Here is a 25,922-nt window from a genome sequence, read left to right as displayed (position 1 = left end):
CATGCAATCAGATTCAGAAATATTTTTAATTATAAAGTTATTAAAATGTGTAATTGTGCCATATTTCCAACTTTTGTTGGTGTATCAGACAAGGATTTTGGAGTTGGCATCATACATGTTTACTATTTTAGCTCTCTATTTCCAGCAGCCTGTTCTTGAACTGCTGCATCATATGTCATGGAATTTACAGTTAAAGCAGGTTGTCAAAGATAGTGTTTTGATGTAATTGAAGCAATCTGGAAATGGAATGTTTATTTTTGTATTTTTTGGAGTGTTCTTGGCCTTTGATGGAGATAGATCAGCACTACTTATTTTGCTTCTTTTCACAATGTTTTTGGTCATACTCATACTCTAATGTTCTAAACAGTTAATTAGTATAGTTTTGGAATTGATGGAAGTATTTCATATTGCAGCTCCTGGTTTGTTTGGCAGTCTTTGTTCAGTGTAGGGGCACAGATTATAGACTTCTGAATCATTTACATTACATCGCTACACAGTCAGCTTCTGAAAGTGTCTCCATGGACACCGTTTTCCATTAAGAGTGGAAGAATTCTTGCTGAATGTGAGAAACAGTTCCATTTCCAAGTAATGTACGCTGGTAGCTGAACAGGTCATATCTATTTTAAAGCTTCTGACTCAGTTTTTGTGTCAGTATGTTGGTGTAGGCTCATACTCTTCAGCCCCATTTATAACAATAGATGAAGGCTTGATCTGAAGTTTTATCTAAAGTTTATTTATAGTCCCTGGAAAAAATGCCTGCAAATTTTGTGTCAGCTTATATATAATATTGTTCTGTATGTCTATATGTGCATCAGAATTTATTGTTTAGGTCACTGGTTGACAACCTTGGAGTAAAACTACTTTTAAAGCCATTGAGACTAAACAACCATGTTGCAACAATTTTTGTTGTCTTAATTTGCATTTAATTCATGTTGCCAGACGCTTGTTGGTGACTGACATGTGAAGTCCACTCTCCATTTGTGTTCAAACATTTACATATTGATGCTTGAAATCACAGAGTGCAATGACTACTTTACATCAGTTATTACACACTCACACAAACCCATTTCTTTTTATCCCTCATTTTATCTGTTGAGCTTGTTACCACTCCAAAGCTGTATTTTAGTAATTAATATTTTCAGATTAGATCCTAAAACCATTCCCCTCTCTGTACTTAATTTTAATCTATTTTGGCCATATTGCTGTTTTATCATGCAATAAATATTTGTTTTCTTTTCATTGTGTTGGTATTCTGGTACTTTTCATCCTATTATCACTTTTGGTATTGACATGTAATGACATGCCTCTACTTGATATGCTAGCGGGCACGGTGATGAGACAGTGGACTCATATTCAAGATGACTGTGCCTCAAATCTCTATTCAGTCATCCAGCTTAAAGTTTCTTGTGATTTTTCTAAACCACTTAAAGTGAATACCATATTGCTTCCTTTAAAATAGTGTGGTGGCCAACTTCCTTTTCCAAGCTTCTCTGATCTGAGCTTGCACTTCATCTGTAATGACCTCACTTTTATGGAATACTAAAATCCAATCTTTCTTCCTTCCTTTATAGTCATCCAAATAGTATTGTGAAGATTTAGAATTTTATGTTTAATGTTGCCATTACTTCACATAAAAATAATGGGATTTTCCAGTGTAGGAAGATTATTTACTTATCTTAATGTTTATTTTTCTTACATTTGTAGCTGTTCAAGAAGAAACAGCAAGAATTATACACTCTGAGAGAGAAAGAAGAAATGCAGTTGAAGAATTCAGGTACAAAGAATTACAAGGCCATTGCTGAACAGAACTATAAGGTACCACATATTAAACATGTTAGGACACGTTACTCATTACCTCGTGTGCGTGTCAAATAATATTTATAAATTTATAATAAGACTCTTCAACAATCTGCAGTGTATAATGTTGTTATGCTAGAGCTGCACAACAGTTACCTAAAGCATATGTTTATTACAATTTACCTGCTTTTAGGCATACATCTTTTTCCCTGGTGGAAGTGAGATTATTTTGTAGTTATGATTTCCATTCCAAAAGCATTTTATTTAAATTATTACTCAAGTTATGTAGTTACATATCCATAAACTAACATTTATAATGAGCTATGGTTTTGTAATTTTACCTTCCCTCAATCTTTACAGCATTTTTAAATCTATAATTGTGAATGTAAACTTCACGTTCTTATTGTAATTCATATTGTACTAAGTTAGTGACAGTTCTTCATAGTAAGTACAGTGATTATTTTACATAACTGTTTCTTCTTGACATACAATAGTTTTTATAATGTGTAAACATAAAAAATTAAATTTACGAAGTATACTCAAGATATTGTTTTGATGACAGAGTGTCCCTATTAGGTTGACAGCAGTTGATTACTGACTATTGTTCTCCTGCACTATTCCTTCCTTCTTTCTTCAGAATTTAAGATTAAAAGGAAAAATTAAGTTTGAGAACAAGGCTAAGAGAGAGGTGAATGAAAGTCAGGAGTTAACAGCAGTCTAGGCAGTTACTGCAATACATTTTCCTACCCGAAAAATCTGATTTCACAACCAACTCATTGGCTTAGCATTTTTGAGTAACTTACTCAAACTTCATATTTTAGTGGTGAGGAAATCTATACAGAATATTTAGCACGTTTGAATCCTCTCATAAATCTTAATTGAAGCAGTAAGTATGACTTGTGGTAAGCTGCTTGTACATCCATATGTACTTAGCTGCAGTTTTCTGTGCTTTGAAGTTACTGGCTCAAACCAAATATGTGTAGTAAATGTGTCATGTCAGCCAACTTTTGTTTTCACTGCAGTTGTGATTATCTTACTTAACAATGCTTTTTGGAGTGTTATATGTGTTTCCTCTCATTCCTACTTAGCAGTCACTGAACATGCAAGAATGTCTTTGGGTTATCTTTCAGATGTATGAAAATATTTTATATGTAGCTTAAACAAGCTATTTTCTGTTTTATGTCCCTTGGAGATATTCTAAGTATATGACAAGCATAGCACTGTTTTTATTTTGTGATGTTTAGTGTTTTATTTAGCTCTGTATGTGGCCACTTTCCCTCCAGGAATTTTTCATACCGCATGCTGATAGCTTGTGTGATTCACAGCAGATAAATATTTTGTTCAGAACCTGATCAGTTGCTGTGATTGTATTTTTATTTTTTCTATCTCCACAATTGCACTAACAGTGAACCTTTTTACATTTGTCATCAGAAGCATTCAATAACTATCAGAACATTGAATTATTTTGCAGTTAAGGTATAGAAACTGAAAGGCTGACAGAAAGATCTGTATCTTGCAATTTATTTGGATTCAGGATTCCTTTAAAGTTATGGTAATAGAAATTCCTGGGTGAATGTAAATAGTTTAATGAGTAAACCTAACAACTCACTGAATAGTAGAGGCACTGATTCATTGAAAGGCACAAAAACAATACTGAAAACTTTGCTAGCAACACTGTTACCTTTTCTCCTCAGTTTTTTAATTTATTTCAACACATCTTTTAAAATTTCTTTTCTTTTTCTCCTCCAGACATTTCTTCTGCATAAATATTTTTTTATCTACCTTTGGAACTTGAAAAGAGATTCTTATTTTTATCCACATAATAAAACTCTTTTCTGTTTCAAATTGGTCACTGCAGCACTTCAGTCTGAAGCCCCGTTCCCAAGGTTCAGAAAGCTGTATCATACTCTAAAAGTCTTAGATTTAAATTTTAACAATATTACATATAAATATTCTTGAGAACAGCCTTTAGTTTGACAGTTTCTCTTATTTTTTGTTTTTATTCAGAACAGTAGTCTTCTTGCTATTTATTGAGAGTACTCTACAACTTTATTCATTCTTTTTTTTACTAATATTTACATCCTCATATGTAAATAAGTTTTTGGCAATGAATGAATATAGTTTTTGTTAACTATGGCATTAGCTGATGTTCACAGTGAGAATTGCATTTAACCTCTCCTTTTTTCAGCATTTCTAAAGAATGAAATTAAGCGTGCTTTTTTCTTCTAGATCTTTTAATTTCCATTCTTATAATATGATCAAATTACGGAAGTATTGTTAAGTACTTGTTTGTTATGCATCTCTGCTGCCAAAGTCGTCAATAGATGCTTTTGAAGTGCAGCTGGACTCAAAAGTAACCCATTTGTTCACTGATGGTGCAAGAAGTTTTCACTGCCATCATTTGGGCAGCAAAGAATGGAGAGATGATGGTGTTGGGACCTTTACTTTGTGCTTTTGTCCTGCATTAAATTTCAAATTTTGCTACCAAAACACGTCTAGGATCTTGCCCTGGACAGCAACATGAGATCGCATGTCTCCCCTAAATGCTCATTTTCTGTGTTTGTCTCTTGGTTGTAAGATTTTTTGCAAATTTCTTTGACTCTGTTCTCATTCCTCCTGTGTCATTTCTGTGTGTCTTCCTTTGTTTAATTGATTTCTTTCCATTATACATTGCACATTGATATACCCAATGTTAACACATTATTTACCTGAACTTTCTCCAAAGACAGTTTACTACCTTTTATGTTATTCTTCTGTTTTAAATCATATTTTGACTGGTCAGTGTATTTAGTTGCCAGAAAATTATTATGTTTTGGTAGAAATCTTTCTTCCTCTCAACCACTGTTGTTATATTATTGGATAGATTCAAATTTAGCCTTCTTGTATTTTCTTGATATGATCTTAACTATGATTTGCAGTATTATAGGTTCTGCCATGGTAAAGCAAATATTGCTAGATACATGTGAATAGTTGATTACAGCATGTCTACTAGTCTACATTTGTCTCTGTAAAGAGTATATAAATTATAGCACACTTTGAGTGCCACAGGCTGGCTGTAAACAAAATATGTTATACACAGAAACCAACTTGTAAAGCAATACAGCTCAGATATTGGGTAAAAGTTCTTTTTAAAGATGTATGGAGTCTTTGCCTTGAAAGGTTTTAGTTCTTAGAGTATGACTGTCTTGGAGCAGACATATCAAACAATATTATGTACTTCATTTTGTAGAATGTGGCATACTACTACATACTACATAGCAAAATGGAGATGCATTTTTTATGATCTTGCTTGATGTTATTTGGTCATTGAAAATACATTTACATGTTGTGTGTTGGTGGACTCTATTTCTGTTTTGCTGACTGAAGAAGTTCATGTCTCATCTTTATCTTATGTGTTATGGATTTATGTGGATATTTAAGTGTAAATTTTTGCTCATTATACTCAATGACTATTCATGTAATGTATATGTCTGTGTTATTTGTCAAATTTATCAGAATCAAGGGCACCTTTCAGCATTAATGGTGCCGTTTGTGATAAGTTTTGTTATTCATTTGTTTGTGATTGTGTAAACAGCTTTATTATTAATTGTGTGGACAATTATGACATTTTTTCATGTGTCAGTATAATATAAATGTTGTTTACTCATTTACACCAGTTAAAATTTTGTTGCAAATAAGACAATATGCAAGTGCATAATACATTTGTACGATTTATTTAGATCTAAGATCTGAGTATCATTTATCTATAAATATCAACACTACATTGAAGCAGTATTTTTCATTGTAGTTCAATAAAAATATAGAAAAAAGGAGAAGATGTGGCTTAAAATCATTGTAACTTAAATTTTACTTCCAAGTATTGTATGTAGACTTCAATTCATGCTGCTGAAAGCGTCTGTATAAGTTATATATAATGTTCATCAGCATAGCATTTTTCTAAGTTTGTACTTGCAACTAGCTGAGCTTCTTGAAAAAAAAATATTCATTGATGCATGGAACACATTTTATCAAATAAAAAAAACTATATAAATGTCTTATTAGTTATTTAATCCTTTTTTCATGCAATCCTCTGTCTATTACCCTTTTGTACAGTGTACTCATAACTGAGGCAAACACCACTCTCAGTATCAGTATGTGAACAATAGAATGGAAGTCTAGGAGACTGAAACCATCCAGAGATGTAACCAGCTGAACAATGTACAAGAAGTTTCATTTGTTTGACTATGTTTCTTATTATACAAGTTTAAGTCAGATGAAAAGCACTGGAAATGTTATTTTGACAGAAAAAGACAATGTCACAGTTTAACTACATCTCCAAGTTAACTATAATGGTTGCTGTAGCAGTTTTTCCACTGATCTGCGCCTTCTGTACTTTTCATTTTGCACTTTATCTGTCCACATAATTTTTCGCATTCTATGACAGCACCACTTCCAAATGCTTTCACTTTCTTTCTGAATCACCAATGATCAGTATTTCACTTCTGTACAATCCTGTGTTCTAGACATGCTCTTTCAGGAAATTCTTCCTTTTTTCCCATCAGTATCTGACACTCGTTGAGCTCTTTTACTGAAAGAATATTCTTCATCTGTCAAGCTTTTGATATTGTCCTTGCTTTGATCTTCCTGTATAACCATACTTCCTAGATAGTAGATTTCTTGAACTTCTTCTAAAACACTCATTCCAAATTTTGATCACACTCCATTGATTGCATTGGAGACAACACAGTGTCAAGTAGAGACTCCTGAGGAAAGCTAACCCACATGTGCTAGTAACAAGGACTTCACAATAAAAGTGCTAAGGAAATCTAATACTCTTTTGGCAGTAGTGGGGTCTGAGGATGTGGTAATGTGCCACCAAAACTAGTCATTTGAGACAATAACGGCATTAGCAAGATACAGCTGAGGTGGAACTTTTCCTCACATAAAAGCATATTATTGACTAGATTATTGTATTCATTCATTCAGCATGTTACACGGATCCCATCAACAAGGGATGTAGAAAGAGTCTAGGTATATATTACCAACAGACAAGCAAATCAGATAAAATTTTATCTGTACACTGTATTAACAATGAGCTGTCCTCTTTAATTCCCTTCATGCCTTTTCCATCTACACCCAATCAAGTAAATTAGAAAGAAAGCTGATGCTTTCTGCAACCTCCTCAGTTATACTAAGTAGTTACTGTTTATCTTCTATTGATGTTAAATATTTACTTGGTTAGGTTGGCATATTTACCCAGAGTTCTGTTTATAGTAGATTATTGCTTGTGATGCAGTTTTACAATGAATGCTGCTGCTTGCCATGCAGATAACAGAGATTTATTCATATCATAGATTCCTGAGACGTAATCTGCAGAAACAAGTCAGTGAAGTACAAATTTAAAAAAGTAGGTGGGGGCTGGTAACTAGTATACCTTTCCTTAGATTTCAGTACCAAACTGGTAATTAACAGCAAAAGGCAGCAAGCTGCTTTTCACACCTTTTACAGTATACAATTAATAATGCACGTAACTTTCTGCCTGACATCACACCCCTCCCCTCCCACTCACCAGTTTTGTACCACCTCCATGAACTTCACCTGCACTACACTTTATATGTTAGCATCAGAATGAGACCTGAAATGGAAAAAAAATGTAGTCTCACACAAAGTTCTTGAATAACAATAACTAAACAAATTTGAGATTTTAGTTGTAAATTTCTCAGATGAACAATGATACATTCTCATCTATGTTGCTACATCTGCTTATTCCAGTGTCTGAAATTTAAAATTGCACAGCTGTAACATTGGTATGGTTATTTGCCAGTTTAACTGACCACATAAGTTTGTCCCACACATATCGAAACAGAGCAAACCGTTAAACAAAAATATGAAATGACTCTTAATACACTCTATGTGCAATCAGTATTTCTCTACACATCTTCTGTGTTGAAAGTCTTAGCATATTTATTGATCCAGAAATTCTTTTGTGTTATAATAGCATCATAAGCATTATCTCAAAGAATTTCTAGGTATACAGCTTAAAAAGATAGTGTAAATATAAATATACCATTCCTGAGAGAGTTCTGACTCTGTCAGCAGCTATAAACTTCCGTATGTTTGTATGTATCAAACTAGGAAGCCTTGAAAAAATATTCAGTTTTGCAGGTGCCACAGACATCTGTAAATTGAAACTAGAAATCCTGATAAAGCAAACAAAGGAATTCTAGTAACTATGAGTATTTCTATTGCTAGGATGTTCTGCTTCAAGGAAACTCTTGATTTTATATAGTCATTAGGGCAGGACTACAGAGTTACTACATGAATCATGATGGTTTTTCTTTCTCTCATGTTACATTGTGCCAGTTCACACATTGAAGAGCTTTTGTGGACAGATACATTGCACTAAATAATTATTTGCTCCCAGAATGAATTTTTATGCAGCAGAGGAAAGTGTGCTATTTAAAAACTTCCTGGCAAATAAATACCGTCTGCTCAATGGCATGCAGTTTTATTCTTCCAGGAAGGTTCAATTATTTGCTTTTCTTTAAAACAGTATCTGGGGAGCTTTGCTAACTGCACATGATGTTTCACAACTGCAATATAATAATCTTTACATACTCCTTATACTATTTCATTTTTATGTCACTTGTTTCTTTAGTTTTGTGATCTCAATTTGTTAATCTAGCAATGAAGAATTTAACCTGTTAGCATATAATGGGTGTTCAAAAAGAAACATGCTGGAGGCATTATTACAGAAACCAGTAACTTTATGTTAGAAGTATTGACCCTGGCTGTTGAGACACTTGTTCCACTGTGACACAAGGTGGTGAAAGGCTGTCTCATAAAATTCCCGGGGCTGCGATGTTAACCAGTTCCGCACATACAGCTGAACGTCATCATCCGAGGTGAATTGTCTGCCCCTCAGAGACTTTTTAAGGGGACCAAAAATGATGTAATCACAGGGAGAGAGGTCTGGACTGTATGGAAGATGGCTGACAACCTCAAATTTGAATTTCTGCAGGAGTGCCATTACTGTGTTGGCCGTATGAGGCTTTGCATAGTCGTGGAACGGAATGACCCCATGGGTGAGACTGCCTGGTTGTTTTGATTTGATCACTTGGCAAAGGGTGGTCAAGTTTTGTGAGTTAGTCTGAGCATTCACTGTTGTCCCAAGCTGCAGGAACGGAATCAGAAACGGGCCACCTTGGTAAAAGAATGTCAGCATAACCTTCACCTCGTATGACGATGTCCAGCTGTATGTGCGGAACTGGTTAACATTGCAGCACAGGGAATTTTATGAGACAGCCATTCACCGTCTTGTCTCATAGTCAGAAAAGTGTCTCAACAGTCAGGGTCAATACTTCTAACATACAGGTTTCTGTAATTATGCCTCCAGCTCGTTTTGTTTTAATGCCCCTTATACGTGGTTAGTAAAATGAAAGTATGTATCATATGACATTCAAACTTTGATTAATAGTTTCATAAAAAGAGGATATTGAATCACTTTATATTCAAAAGTGAAACTAACTGAATGAGTGTAAATATGAGAGCAAGCTGCAAATAAAGTGTTAGCACGAACAGTACACATAAACAAGAGTACTCCAGGCAGCAATCCCTAATGTCTTAAGACATGGTCTGCCCTAATGTTGATATGAAAGACTTGATATGAAAGTTTCTATGATTTATTTAAGACATTTGATTGTGAGATTCCTATTAGATAAATCTTATTTTATTGGTTTTAAGAGAGCATCAACAGATTGATCTACCCCATATTTAAGAAAAGTGTGCAGAAACCTCTGATAAGTAATTCAAGTAACTTAGGAAGAAGTGGCACCCATTGTCAAAGACATTAATAACAAAAAGTCCTAGACATGCTTCTAATATAGATTTTCTACTTTTCTGTCTGTACATGATTGGCATATCACTGTAAGTCAAAGGAAGAAGGGTTAAAAGAGAAAATGCTGTATGATGTTTTTTGAAAGCTAGTAACTGTTTTTGTTCTTTTTTCTTAAATATACATGTTTTTCAGAAACTGTAATATATTTATTGGTATGTATTGGTGAAAATTTGAAATGGAAAAGAACTGTTATGTATCCTCTAAAATAAATAAATTCAGTTACTTTTGCTAAAATTAATTGCCACCTTTGGGGGCCATAGATACCAAGAAGTCAGCATATTTTACTTATTTTCTGTTGTTGGTGTCCTTACAGTAATAGTTTCTGGTAACTCAATATTGAGATAGGAACTAACCAATCCTCAGAATATTGCAATTAGAATTATGTGTGAGGATGAATTTATTCATCTTGTGTGTACCATAATATTGATCATGAATACACTCAACAGAAGGTGTAACTATGTTAAATTTTATTTCCTTGTGAAAAATAAATGATTAAAGCAAAACAGGAGTCATGCTGTCACCTGAAATAACTGATAAATTGTGGAATTTTCAGTAGGAGATCTGTGGTCTATGAAGGCATCTTTCTTTTTTCAGTTATAAATAAATAAATAAATAAATAAATAAAATAAAATGATTGAATATCACTTTGTGAACTTAAACTGTTGTTGGATAGGAAATAGACATTGTAACTTATGTCTTTGGTAAATATGTATGCAAACATTGCCTACTTACCTTATGGAACAACAAAAGAGAACAGAGGTCTGTTAAAATGTAAGTTATCAGTATATGTAGTTGTTATCTACAATATATGAGCTACACAGTCTACTACTACTGTAATATACAGTAAATACCTACTATTGTCAAAATTTACTTTGAAATATATAATCAATGAGACTATTTCAGTCTCTGCAGTTCCTTTCATTAAGAACCTCTTTCATGTTTTCTGTGTCATACACAATGAACTATAAGTACCTAACATAAATTTTAAATCTTTTAATCAGAAAAATCTTCTTCCTCATTTTTTTAAATATTTGCTGTAGCACATATTGATTGCTTTAATGTATTTCAACAGAAACGACTATCAGAATTCCTGGAAGAGATGCAAACAAGAGAATATGGACATGCAGTTCAACCTGAGGCGTTTGATGAAGACTCAAATGAATACAGTCGCATTGTTGATGAGCTATTTGACTTTGACCACCAAGAAACCCAAGAGGTAATAATTGTTTTTTGTTTATGTTAATGCTTTGATGAAGATAGTACACTGAAGATAAGTAATGAAAACATAACAGCTTCATGATACTTCTATGAAGTATGACAAAAGTGTGGTGTGGATATTAACTAATATGCTGAACATAAGTTTCTGATTGTTAAGTGTTTATTAATTTTTTGTGCATAGCTTACAGATAAACACATTGATGGGAAAGTTGACATACTACAGCCAGATGAGGGTCCTAAAGAAGATTTGTCTGAATACAATTTCAGAAAATTTGCTGCTACATATTTTCAAGGAAACATAACATATCAGTATTCGAGGAGGCCCATAAAACATTCACTTCTGGAACTTCCAGTGGAGGCAGATGAACTGGTAAGTGAAAGACTAATCCTGTTTAGTGTTTACAAATATTAAGATTTTATAGCTGTAGGAGAACATTTAAATGATAATTCTACAAGACGCAGTACAGCATTTGGTAGAGGGTATACTGTCTCTCATAATCATATCAAATGTTCACTCCTATTCCCTTCTCTCCCTGCTCCAGTTTCATTTACGACTGCTGTTGATCCTTTGCAGAAGCTTAAATTTTTTCTCTGATTCTACCATCATTGTCTGTATGTGAGATATGTCTGGAAGGAAATTACATGTTACCTGTACTTTGATAGTGTGCCTCTTTGTGATGTGTGATGTCCATATTGTAACATTAACCACTGAAGTTGGTAGAGCATTTCCAGTACACTCTCGCATTAACTACACAAACACATAGCAAAATATACTGCTCTTCTTTTAATCTTCTGTACTGATCCTATGGGATAAATAGGGTCCAGATTAATATGTAAATACATATTTCCATTTTAAGTAATTTTCAATCTTTTTGTAGTTTTTTACATAAATCATGGCATTTGGAGTTTGAAAATGTAATGTTCAGTTTCTGTATTTCAAAGTTTAGTCCATATTGTTATATCAGAATTACATAAATCCTTATTTTCAACACCATTTTATATAGAACCAATCTTTTTAAAGCTTAACAGCATTAAAAAAATCATTGAATGACCCTCCAAAGCATGATTCCTGGCTTCGGAAAAGGACGAGCCAAAAACACCAATTGCGCCATCTGAGGCAGACTAGCCTTTCAGATAGCCTGCAAGCCTTTTATAATGTTGCTTATCAGGGATTATGGGAAGAGGGAAGAAAGCAAACATTCTTCTAGAGAGTGAAATATTAAAAATATGTTTTTGGAGTGGTGGGAGGGGAGCAGTTTTTGACATGTTGTCCACTGCGGTCAACGTGCCCTTCCCTGCCAGTCATCTCTTGTAGTGAAAATGTGTCACCAAAGTTACAAGTTTTCATTAAAGCACATTTATAAATGTGCTATTATCAAATGTGGTACTTGTTTGTAGTAATGAATAGGATGTTAAATTAAGGGAGCTAAAGCAATTTTTTTATGGCATTGTTTGTTGGTACCCTCAATGTATACCAGTTGAAACTAGGCTGTAAGGGCTCACTAAGAAGTTTTACAGGTGATACCTTATATGTTGTCTTCATCATAGATATGTTACATGCTTTCTACTCCCTGATGTTTTCTGTTTTGTCATTCGATTGTCTTTCACATGAAATGCAAAGCAATCAGGCCTTACAATCAAGTGGGCAGTTCATGTCAGTGATGCCAACAATAACACTGCAGCTTTAAACATTTCCTCTTTGTTGTACTGGAGTTTTATGTTCAATGCACAACATCTGACACGCACTCCAGAAGTAGTGCGCTAGCCAAGTGAACTTCACATCTGTGTCGTTCACTGCTGATAATAGTGAGGTTTGTTGCTATGTGTCATTGTGTTATTTACACATCTACATTTATATATATAAATTGCAAAAATATGTTGAAGATTTCCCAAACAAGTGTTTTGGGTACAGAAGCTAAACTACTATTTTGTAATGCTTGTGAAAAATCTATGTCAACTGATCAATGGTTTCTAGTCTCACAACACATATCTACCACAAAACATAAGGTAAATAATACAAGAAAGAATTCAAACAACAATCTTTTTCTGATGTAACAGCCAGTGCCTTCCAAAGTTCTAACTTCTTGAAAGATTTGTGTTATGCTATGATTTGTGCAGGCATCCCTTTATGGAAATTAAGTAACCCAGTGTTTAGTAGCTTTCATGAGAAGCATTCAGGAAAACATATCTGTGATGAATCTGCACAGAGAAAAAACTACGACAACTGCATTTATGAGGATTGTTTGGTGTTGATTTGAGGTGTAATTCAGGATGGTCATATGTGGGGCACAGTCAATGAGACTACAGTCACCCAAGGGTGGTGCATTGGATGACTGTTTGAAGATAAATCGAGTAAATCCTTTGTGTTGGCATGTGTAGAACTTTCTAAATGTAACCACCAAACATCATCAAAGCCCTTTAATGATGCTATGACTGTTTTATGGCCTAATGTCATCAAAGACAAATAGGTTTTGTCGTTATTTACCGATGCTTCTCCTTATATGGTTAAAACTGCAGAAGACCTGAATGTTTTATACCCTAAAATGATTCATGTAACATACTTGGCACCTCAGATTAATAGATTAGCTGAATGCACAAGGATAAATCACAAAAATGTTGATAGTTTAATATCAAAAAAATTTTTGAAGCCTCCCAGTAGGCTCTCAAAAATTAAGGAGCTGTACCCCAATATTATTTTGTCACCAGAACCAGTACTGGGGTATATGGCTAGAAGCAGTTGAATATTATGTTGAGCATTTCAGTGACATTTAAAGAATTATTTTTCAATTTGAAGATGAGTCTGTTTGTATTTTAAATGCAGAAGAACTGTTTGAAAATCATACTCTGCACAGTGATTTAGTGTACATCAAAAGCAATTAATGTTTTTTGTCATGTCAGATTAAGGCAGTGGAAAACCTTCAGTAGCACTGAAAGGCAATGTAAAGATTATCGAAGACATAAAAATGAAAATTAGCAAAGCAGAAGGACCCATTGCTGGGTGGTTAAAACAAAAATTGAACTATGAAATTGAGAAAAACAAATGTTTTAATTTGCTAACAAAAAGTAACAGTATGCTGTGTGGAAAAATTGTGTAAATTTAAGTTCGCTTGAGTCACATCATGCAATGTTGAAAGATCTTTCAGTCAGTACAAAGCATTGTTCCATTCAAACAGAGTTAGATTTAATTTTGAGAAAAAAAAAGAAACATGTAATTGTGTATTGTAACAGTATGAATAATACCAGTGAGACTGAAAAAGCTTAAAATTGTTTTTGTTTTCGGTATAATAAAGTCTGGTTTATTGGATAATAGTAGCTTTTAGTCTCCATATTTTTTACATATTTTATATTTTCAGGCCTATATTGTATGTAAATATGTTGTCTTTTTTTCATACATATTTAATCGAATCCTAATGATCAAGATGCCTAACTGATGAACAACATTCACATATTAGTCTAATGAAGGTTTGAAGGCTTTGTGGATGCATTATATTTCCTTAGAATTTTTCCAGTTAATCTCAATCTGGCATCTGCTTTTTCTCCTGCTAGTTATATGTGACAGTAGAGTGAGAAAACAACAGTAAATCCATCAGAAATTAGTGGACAATAGCTTGTTACTATGTGGATTATATGATCATGGTGTATGCAGCCACTTTTTAAACGGTCTGTTAATTGTCTTTCAGAGGTATTTAGTATCCACTGTATATGTAGTTCATGTAAAATAAAGGAAAGGTAGCTATTTACATATAGCTGACTTATGCATGGTGCGTAGAAACACACAAAAGGAAACAGTATTTGCACTAGCTTTAGAGCTAGAGCCTGAAAGTTGGTGTAAATACTGTTTTCTTGTATGTATTCCTATGTACCACACATTGGTCAGCTAAGGTGAGCAGTTGCTGTTCCATTATTTTACACATTATTCTACCCAGGAATTTTCATTGTGGATGTATATGTATTTTGTTATGATATGTGGCACAAAATCAAGTTGAAATCTTCTAACACTCATTATCTTCCTTTCCCTAGAGAGGGTGAAGTGATAAAACCATGACTCATGGTTGTGGTCAGCATGATTTGAATACCAGTCCTGCTGTTTTCAGTTAGAAGTTATGCTAACCAAAGAAAATGTCAAGGAAATCCTCATATGAGACAAGCTATGTCTATTTATGCTACATTGTTAATTTGAGCAGGTTCTTCATTTCTTTGTTAAGACAGGGAGACAATTTCTTGGCCTGAAACAGAGATAACATGGAAATCAATGATTTTGTTGTTATTGTTGCTGTTACACTGTGTTCAGCAAAAAGGTCAAGTGTGAAATTTATATACGGAATAATATTGATTGGGCAGCTTTTTAAAATATTTCTGTAATGCTTGTCTTACTAAAATGGGTAAAAAAGGATACTATGCCGTCATAAAACTCTTTCTTTTGGATATTTTATTGCCAACAAAAATTCATACAAATTTGATGAAGGTATGTAAAGAGTCTGTGCCTTCATTCTCAGTGGGTGAGAAACAGGTAACAGAATTTAAATGCAGCCTTATTTGCCTTGAAAATTGTCAAGGAGAAGGACTTCCAAGAACTGAATATAAGGATGCGAACATTGAGTGTGTGCAGTCTATGATCAGGAATTAAATATATATGGCATATTTGGTGCCACACATATGTCAAAAGAGACAGTGTGGTGCATTTTACATTAAGAATTAATTATGAGAAACCTTTGTGCAAGATGAATGAATAAAAAAACATGGTGCATTTAACACAAAGAATTAATTATGAGAAGGTGTTGCATAAGATGAGTGCCATATTTCACTGGGTAGATCAGAATACTAATGGGCAGGTGCTGATTCGACCTGTGGACAAAACCGTGTTACAGTCAAATTTGTTAAAAGAAGGGATCTATTGACAGGATACTTCCTGAGCTATTGGAGATTAGTCTATTTGTTCATTCATGGATTTATTTGCCTGGCAAGATTAGGGCCTTGGGGACCTTCATACAACTCAATTTCTATGTTACAATTATCCAAGAATTCTGTAAGACTGTAGCATAGATTGTCTATTAACCATTTGTGCAGTTTACTTTTAAAATTATTGAAAGGTGTATTAAGTGCAGTATGTGGTAAATTGTTAAATAATTTCAAACAGTTCACTTTGTAAGAGTTGCCTTTTTTTGTCAGCCTAAGTCTAGGAATGTCAATACTCTCTTTGTTTCAGGTGTCATGAAAGTGTATGCTTTCTCTGGTGTTTAATTTTGTTCTGTTCTTAGTGTATATCAGTGATGCATAAACATAAAGATTTATCACAGTAGTTATTTTCATTTTGATGAATAAGGGATGGCAGTGTTCCCTTGGACCAACCTTGCAAATTATTCATAGCACCTTTTTCTGCATCAGTAGTACACCACTGACATGACATGAGTGGCCCCATAGTAACAGCCCATAAGATATATGAGACTGAAAAAGTCCAAAGTAAGCTGTTCTGAGATATCTATTACTCTCTAGATCAGACAGTTTCCAGATGAGATAGAACACCCTTGATAACTTTTTTTCAGACCTGGTTGATATGAGGTTGCTAATTAAGTTTGGAATCAATGTGTATTCCAAACAGTTTTACGGATTTTCGTTCTACCTCTTTAGCCAGTCCCAACTCCTGATGCTGAGTTTTTTCTGGATTCTATAGAAGTTTGTTAGCCGAGAACCAGTTTAGTGTTAAGGTGAGAGTGTCCTATGATTTCTGGTGTAGCTTTGATAAATCTTGATTTGTGCTGATTAAGGCTGTATCATCGACATAGCAGATAACTGACTCAGGCGCAACATAAGATGGCAAATCATTAATTGCAACAATGCAGAAAAAGGACCAAGAACAGAGCCCAAAGTTGCATCAGATGTGTCACTATTCATAGAAGAGTGTCTGTTTTGAAGTGACACAAATTTTCTACTATTATTTAGATAAGAGTTGATTATTTCTAACTCTGTATTATTTACACAATAATACTTTAGTTTGCATAGTAGAATGTCAAAGGGGATACAATCAAATGCCTTACTCAGATCACAAAGTTCAAGTGGGACTGTTTGCTTATTTTCAAATGCAGTTAATGTTTGATTAGCTATTTCAAGGACTGCAGAGGTGGTATTTTTCCCTTGTCGAAAACTGTGCTGTCTATTGCAGAGAAGGTCACACTTTTCAAAATAGTTGCTTAGCTGATTGTGGAAAAATGCTTCAAATATTTTAGAAAAGATTGGTATAAGAGACACTGGTCTATAGTTTTCAGGGAGGTGTTTTTCCCCCTTTTTGTATATAGGTATAACTTTGGAAATTTTGAGCTGATCAGGGAAAACTCCAACTTCTAGGCTTTATTCATAATAAAAGCAAGTGGACTGCAAATGAGGTGTATTGTCCTTGTTATTGTGTAGTTAGATAGCCAGTAGTAGTCCATGCTTTTCGATTTTGAAAAATTGCTAGCAGTATTTATTACACCTATGGGTGTGACAGGGTCCCAGTGAAATTCATGCTCTTTAGGTAGCTGACCACCAAGTATATCAATTGCTGGTATGTCTGACTGTTTAATTTTTACTTTCAATTCATTTACTGTAGTTGTAAAATATTTATTGAGCTCTTCTGGCTCAAGTAGATCGTTTTATGTTTGGGCAGAGGTATGTTCCTGTTTTATAATATCCCAAGCAGCCTTGCATTTGTTTGGGGGTCCTTCTATGTAATTTTCACAGGCTGCTTGTTTGACAAGTTTAAGGTTGACTTTGTAATGTTTTTTACATTTCAGGTAGTCTTTACAATAAGTATCATTTTGTTCTGTCCCACATTTGCCATTGTTTTTATATGTTTTGTACAGTGAAAGCATCTTTTCCTGGATACTAGCAAGGTCATCAGTGTACCATTTAAGATTTTTACCTTTTCTATTTGGTTTAGTACTGTTTCTTTTCATTGGTGAGCAAGAGTACCATAAGTCAGTATATGTCTTAAGGAAATTATCAAACAGAGTTTTCACAGTTGATTGATCTGTGTGATATTCATAAACAAAGTCCCAGTTTACCTTTCTGAGGGAGTCTGTAAATAATTTAACATATTCCTCTTTCTGACCTCTAATCCATGTTATGCTTGGCTTCTTATTTGTAATCTTATAATTCTTATCTGACTGTGTATACTGGTATGTTAGGAGTAGAGGATCATGAACTGCAAAACCTTCAACTACTGTGGTTACACTACGTAGGTCTCTTGAAAAATTGACTATAATTTTGTCCAAACAGGCATTTCCATGTGTCAGGCTATTGTTAGTATAATATAGATTTAGAGATCTGAGTATGTTTAAGAATGATTTTGTGTTAAGTTCCTCTGTATCTAGCAAGTCAATGTTGAAATCACCACATATTGCTACATTTGTTTTGAGTTTTAAGATTTTTCTCATCATCTGTTCATATTTCTTGAAAAATAAGTTAACATCATCCTTTGGAGATCTATACAAGCTAACAATTACAATATTTTGGTCTATCAGTCTTATACAAGTAAATTCTCTATTTAATTTGGAGGAGTATGAACTTACAACTGTTTTAGAGAATTGTACACACTGTCTGATAAATATTGTGGCCCCTCCATTTTTCTCTCATTTGTACATATTATAGCTGCCAGAATGTACTCATTAGGTGTGAACAAACCTACTTGATATTCTGTAAGCCCTTTAAGATTTGGTCCATTTTAGCAGTTTCCCTGTAAAGGAGCACCCAGCGCAATTATAGGCCTAATAATGGTGTTTTTTTTGTGAAATACTTCTTCTGTAGCCTGGTTTATATTTGTGATAAGTTCCCTTTTGCCATGCTGATTCAGGTGCATACTATGTCCAGTGAAACAGTTCCTTTTGTAGCCACTAATATGTAATAATTTTACGTTTGTAATTTTAGTACAAAAATATCTCAGTTTATCATTAGTTTGCCTAATTTCTGTATTGACACATGACTAATCAGGTAGGTCATATCTGAATGGTAGAGTGGCTACAATAACATTGGTGAAGTGTAAGTATTGTATCAGTATCAGGATCTTGATGAATCTGTTGGTAATGTTTTTGATTACATCATTTGCACCTTTGATCAGCACTGCACAGTCCTTTTTTGTGAGTTTGGAGCATTCACTGTTTATACCAGCAGTAACTGTGTCGAAATTTGCCCCTGGTTTTACTCCACTGTAACTACTTATACTGTTCCCAGCCTGCACTGACATTAGATATGACATTTTTCATGCATGGCTCTCCCAAAATAATTTCACCTCATGTTTCTGCAAACACTGCTGCACTTTCACGTTGAATGTCTTGTATTCATTAGCAATCGAGTGCCAAACAGTCATTTTTCACGTGGTATTTCATAACATTCTTCAAAATCCAGTGCAGTGAATTTATTGGTTACAGTTATTTTATTTTACTTACCCTTTTGATTTTCTCCTGCACAATACTCGAGGAGATGATGTTTTTTGCTCAGTGCCATGTATCCGTACTTGATACTTGAAGTGTGGAAGTCATTCGGATGGGATTCTTTTCCACATATCCTCTTTTCTAAGTCTCTTTATTTTTCACTGAGAGCAATGTAACTTCTGTTTAAAGCATTGATACCACTCTGATGCACTTTTATTATTTCATCTTTGTCCCTGACAGCGTTTATGATTTTGTGTTCATGTATTTCCATGACACAAGTGCGGCATCTCCAAGTAAAGTCATTCGTTAAAAATTCTATACACACTTTCAAGCATTTCTCATGGAACCAGTGTCAACACTCTTTTGCATTGAACTCCTTTTATCACTTTCTTAGCAGACACTTTACACCTATAATCACTTTTAATTGCATTTTTGCTGTGATGGTTTTCACTAACAACATTAACTGGTGCCATCTTGCTGTAGCCTCAACAGCTGAGATGTTTTGCAGATGCAGTCCAATAACAATGACCACAAATGCTGCATGAAGTGATGCTATGCCGTGATAACACTGTCCTGCATCCTGCTAGACTGACGAAAAATACCACACACAAGTTGATTTGGGAAATCATTCTGCTCACACCTTATTCACCTGATCTTGTGCCCTCAGATTTTCACCTTTACGCTCTCTATTAAACAACCTTCAAGGAACTTTCTTTCCAAATGAAAATGCACCCAAACATGGCTTGATAAGTTCTTCACCTCAAAACCACATTATATTCAGAGTCATGGAATCAAAAGTTATTCCACCATTGGCAGACTTTTGTAAATAGTGAAGGATAATATTTTCTTGATGACTAAAGTCTCTGTTATGTGTACCTGCTGTGTTTATTAAACTTATGGAAAAATGCTACAAACTTATGCACCAACCGAATACATTTTTTGAAGCCTCACTGAAATAAAGTAAGGTTCCACATAAATAACATTAATCAAAATGATAGTCCTTGATCAATATGAATGTGGCGAAACAAAAAGTCTGTCATGATCTGGTTCATGACGATTTCATGACATAGTTCATGATGTTTTCACTGTTGCACAACTACACCATAGCTCTGGGGTCACAGTGTGCAGAGCTGACTGAGGCTTCAACAGATGGGATGCAATAAGTAACCAGCTTGAGTGGCCTGGAGGGGAGCTGCAACTGCAACTGGCTGCTGGAGGTTGCTCCATGTTTAATTATACTGCACCCGAAGGATATCTGTGGGATCTTGAAGAGATGTGACCAGTGGATGAAAAATAGTTCCTGACAACAGAACCACCATTGTAACTGCATGCCCTGCCTATGGCTGATAGTAGCAGTCTCCGGTGGTGCCTGCTAGCATTGAGCCTGTAAACAGAATGTTTATTATCAACACTGAATCCAAAAATGTGATGTGCTGGTGAGATGCATAAACTGTCTCCAAAGGAGGAGCACCTGTGGGAGTAAGGAGCAGCAACCTGTGATTCACAGACGTTATGTCTGAAACAGGAGTGGCCATGAAAGCAGGAGGTATACTTCAGCTTCTCTTTCTCATTTATTTTCCTAGTTATTCATGGTTCTACAGTCTAGTATTTGTCCTCTAACAATTCCATTTCAGACATTTTGAATTCTTTGTCAATCTCATTTTTTAGATGTCTGACTTCCCTTTCACCTGCTTTATTTACCACTTTGTTTACATTTTCTCCGTTTGTCAAATAAATTCAGTGTCTCCTTGGATTCTCTGCTGTCTTCTCTATTCCATCTCTCAGAACTACCTCTTTGTCTTCTATTGTATTCCTTTCCCCTGTTTCAGTACATTATTGCTTAATGCTTCCTCTGAAACTCTCAGCAACTTCTGGTTTGTTTACTTTACCCATGTCCCATCTTCTTAATTCCCAACCATTTTGCAACTACTTCAGTTTTAATCTGCAGTTTATAGCCAATAAAATATGGTTAGAGTCCACTTCTGCCCTGGAAATGATTTTTCAAAAACTCTGGATTATCACTTCCAGTGTCCCCAGTCTCTTCCACATACACAGCCTTCTGTCATGATTATTGAGCCAAGCGTGAGTGATGATTAAAATATGCTATGGCGCAAAGTTCTACCAGCTGGCTTCCCTTTCATTCATTCCCCCCAAATCTGTGTTCTTTTTCTGTTCTTCCTTCACTTCCTTTTCCTACTATTTAATTCCAGTCACCCATCTCACTTAAATATTCATTTCCCTTGACTATCTAAATAATTTATTTTATCTCATCACACATTCCTTCAGTCTAATCGTCATCTGGAGAGCTAGTTGGCATATAAATTCATACAACTGTCGTCATTGTTGGCTTAATACCTACTTCCATCCCATTCATCAGAGTAGGCACTGTCTGACTGTTTCGTTTCTAGGAAAGTTTTTGAGTGGAATGAAGAGGTTATGACACCTGTTTAAAAGACCTTTCACAACCATAGCTTTGAATAGGAGACTACTCACTGGACAAGATGCATTAGCTTAAAAATAGTCTAACTTTAAAAAAATTATATTTTTTTGTGAAAAGTCACTCTCTTTTACTGTCTCAGTGAGAAATTTTCTGCTTGTTGTATGGCGACATTAACCTTGTTTGTAGATGAGCATTTTATTTGTGTTTTGCTCTGAGTTTGACAGTTTCTGTACAAGAAATAGTAGAGATCTCTGTGCTTACTCTATCTTTTTCCTTTATATGAAGAAACTGTCTCATTCACTCATACTGAATTCTATTCTTATTTCCCTCTTGGTCCATTCTTACATTTTTTGTATTTTTTATTTCATTTCACTGATCACACCTACCGATTTATTTGAAGCGGCCTCATAAACACACGACAACGTTTCCCATGCGGCACTTTTACTCTGTTTCCTTATCAGCATGTATTCGCCAGTTGTCTATTTTTTTTTTTTTTGAATCTCACTAAAGTTCGACCTATTCATTGTGCTGTCCCCACCGTTGCGATAAATGAACTGCGGACTAACTACCTGGCTACCCTAGTCACGGTAGCTTGACAGCGCAACCTGTTGTCAGGCGCAGCAAGCTGAGCGGGTCCCGTGAAGCTTGGCAGGCCTGCGGGGACCCAGGTAGCCCGGGCTTGCGGCAGCCCAAGTCGGCCGCATTACCCACCATGCCTCAGTTCACGCGCACTCTTGTGTTTACGTCGCGGCAGGCAGACCTGCATGAATCGTTGCAGAGGAGCTAGGGGCAAGCAGGCAGCAAGGGGAATTTGTACACCTCTAGTAACCATATCAAGTGTGTACCATAAGAACCTTGTTTCTGGGAAAACTGTCACAGCCAGAATCAAATGCTGTGAGCAATGTTGTGGGCTGAAACAGCAGATATGGAGGCCACAGACTGGCTTGTCACTCACCAGTTCAGTGCTGGACAGTGACTTAAGCCCATTCCATCCAGAAACAGCACTCTGCTATTGGGTACAGAAGCCACTACACCACATATTTATGTCAATTCTTCACATGACACAAAGGATAAAGATTACTATGGATGCAGGAACACCAGTATTAGATGCTTGATTTTCAAAAAGCATGATTATTCACAGTGCTATATCTTTGTCCTCAGACAAGGTCAATATTCTGCTGTATATGTCGACAAAGACTTAACTTGTGGCTGGTAAGAGACACCCACAAGTAATGATATTGGCCTGGCCTCTGATGTCATGCAGGAAATAAAGCCAGTTGTCTTACAAGCATGAACTCACTTTGTATTGTGTTATGCTCTAGTATCTACCTCACTGATTCTGTGCATACTTGACTGTGCTGCTTGTAGGATTCCAATGGACAACTCTTTGGATTGTGATTTCATGAATGCTGATAGACATGCATAATTGTGGATTTTTCATGTGATATATTTCTGTAACTTTACTACAACCCTGCAGAGACTGGCTTTGTGAACTATCAAGTGATAATTATGTATCCAACCTTATTCTGTAATAAAGAGTGTTTGTTACAAATTAACAAGTCTAATACATGGTACATATTGATATGTGCTCGTGATGGCACAGCTACAGTAAAAAACATTTTACTTGATGTATTCTGCTTGGCTTCATTCAGGCAAAGGTGGAGGTATTATCATTGGGGCTGTTCCCATATGGTGAAATGTCTGCCATTACTTCTCACCAGTGGGCATCTCAGGAACCTACCAATCACACTCATCCATTTTTTATTTGTGTTACACAGAAGGCTGTATGTTCAAAAAGTCAGAGCCTCATCTAATCATTTCCGAATTGTGTCAATAGTGTGAAGAACATCCCACAGACACTAGGATGCTTTTCTGGCCTCCCAGGTCACCTGATGTCAAACCTACTGTTCATATCTGGGATGCCAGCATGTGTGATGTGCATGCCTTGGGCGTGACTATGACCACTTTTCATGGGTTGTGGACAATGACTGAGTGGTCACGGGTCAGGATGACTCTCCAACACTTTTTTGTGCCTCGTGGAATCCACGCCACAAAGTGTTGCGACCATCATTAGGGTCTTAGTATATCTCTTGTCCTGATAGAGTGCTTTAATACCCAAGTATCTCTCATTGTACTTTTCCGAACTTCATAGATGTCTTTCCTACTCGTGCAATGCTTTGAATTGTGAATTATGCTTTATTTGTGTCATAACATGCACAGTCTAAATCATTTGATTCAGGTACAGGAGACAGGTCAAGATTGCAGTAAAATTTCACCATAAACAAAGAACAGCTGATGTTAACGAATAGCATCATAATAATAATACAGTTTTGTTATATATACATACAGTAAAATCTAACACTTAATTACCCCTTGGTCAAATGATCATTTCATCCTCTGTGAATTCTTCTATTGAATAGTAGCATTTCTCCCACAGAATGAGACGTAGCATTTTTTAAAAAATTTCTGGCTTCATCTGAGATATGTTATTGTCCATTAACTTGTTATATATTGTGAAAGCCATATACTGTGGAGTCCATGAGTATAATTTCAACTGGCATGTGTGGGTAGCATTTCTTATATTATATGAGTGATTAAAATGATTCTTCTCAAATAATTTATGTCTCCTGTGTAGGAAAATTAGAATTTCATAAATGTGTATGGAGGGAACAGTTAAGATTTGCAGTTTCCCAAATAATGGGCAACAAGACTCTGTTTGCTGTGCAGTACACATGTATTGGACAATTTTCTTTTGCAGTTCCAGTATTCAGGATGCACTACTTGGACTTCCCCAGAAAATTATCCCATACCTGATGACAGATTCAAAATAACTACAATAATCAATTTTCCATGTACTCAAGTAGTGCTAGTATTTGTATTGCAAATGTAAAACCACTTAGTTTATTTGATAGGAATTCAATATGTGTATTCCATCTTACGTTCCTGCCCACATTTAGTCCCAGGAATTTGACCATGTCAACTTCTTTCATAAGTTGATTGGCATGTTGTATTTTAAGTTCCACACATTTTGACTGTTTGGTTTTGTGATGTACCATATAAGTTTTTGCAACATTCAGTTTCAACCCATTTTACTGGAACCTGTTTTCTAAGGTATCCAGTGTGTGTAAGACGGAGCTTGGAATTTATTCTGCATTGTCATCTTCAATTAAAACAGAAATATCATCTGCAAACAAATCTGATGGGAAATTTATATTTATGGGTAAGTCATTAACATGGAATAGGAACAGGATTGGCCCCAAAATGGAGCCTTGACGCACACCTTGTGAGAAGCATCATGTGAAAGAACAGCTTAGTAAAACATAAAATTAACTCCTGATGGAAATATTTTGATCAACACTGGCTTTAATTCACTCTGTTGTGCTGGTAGTTGGTGTCAGTTGTTCATTTGAATGTTAGGTGTTTTATTTGTTTTACCCAGCATTTCTCAAACAAATTAAAAATACCTAACATATATGTTACAACAAGATACACAAGTGAAATATCTTTAACTGGCACTCACTGAATAACTTTATTTCTAGCTACAAAATGTACATTTTTCATTATACTTCATTATTGATTCTTAATTTTTTGACATGTTATTCTTACTATTTCATATAGCTCACATGCCCCGATACTGATCTTGTCTAGTGTGAACCAAGAAACACTTCAGTAACCTCTGTACTTGTATGTAAAGTGACACTATATGAAGCAATTGCTATGAAGACAACTATTTATGAAAATTGTATTGCAGTGCCTTATCACAAGTGAAATGCTGACTGAAACCAAAACAAGGAGTAACTATATGTAATAATCAAGGATTCAATGAAATCTAGCAAAGTAGTGTGCATTACGCCCAATTTTTTGAAGGCCAGCTAATATATGGCAAAATCTCATATTACATACCATTTATGTGAACACCAGTAATTACTGTTTTGTCTAATTTTGTTTCCTGTGTTTGCTGCAGGCAGCAAAAGCCCTCTGGATTACTATTTTGAGGTTTATGGGGGATCTTCCTGAACCACGTAATGTAGAAGCAGATAATACACCTGTTATGTCAAGAGTGACCGCCACTCTTACAAGGAACTTTATCAACAGCAAAGAGTACAAAAAAGCTCAAGCAATATATCAGGTTAGTAATCAAACAAACAGAAATCCAAAAGAAATAACTGTGTAAATGTGAAGTGTA

The 25,922-nt window shown here is 35.1% G+C and overlaps 1 protein-coding gene across 1 annotated transcript in view; it reads left to right on the top strand.

The window, feature by feature from the left end:
- The window catches only part of LOC126191464 (myosin-VIIa-like), a 389,317-nt gene that overhangs the window by 177,489 nt on the left and 185,906 nt on the right, over positions 1–25,922 (top strand). The window contains exons 17-20 of the mRNA XM_049932341.1: positions 1,705–1,815; positions 10,746–10,889; positions 11,073–11,261; positions 25,701–25,865. Coding sequence (XP_049788298.1) covers positions 1,705–1,815; positions 10,746–10,889; positions 11,073–11,261; positions 25,701–25,865 — 609 coding nt within the window. The remainder of the gene's footprint in view (positions 1–1,704; positions 1,816–10,745; positions 10,890–11,072; positions 11,262–25,700; positions 25,866–25,922) is intronic.

This window comes from Schistocerca cancellata, chromosome 6 (genome assembly GCF_023864275.1).
Source record: "Schistocerca cancellata isolate TAMUIC-IGC-003103 chromosome 6, iqSchCanc2.1, whole genome shotgun sequence".
NCBI classification, from domain to species: Eukaryota; Metazoa; Arthropoda; class Insecta; order Orthoptera; family Acrididae; genus Schistocerca; species Schistocerca cancellata.
This window is presented reverse-complemented; position numbering and strand designations above follow the sequence as displayed.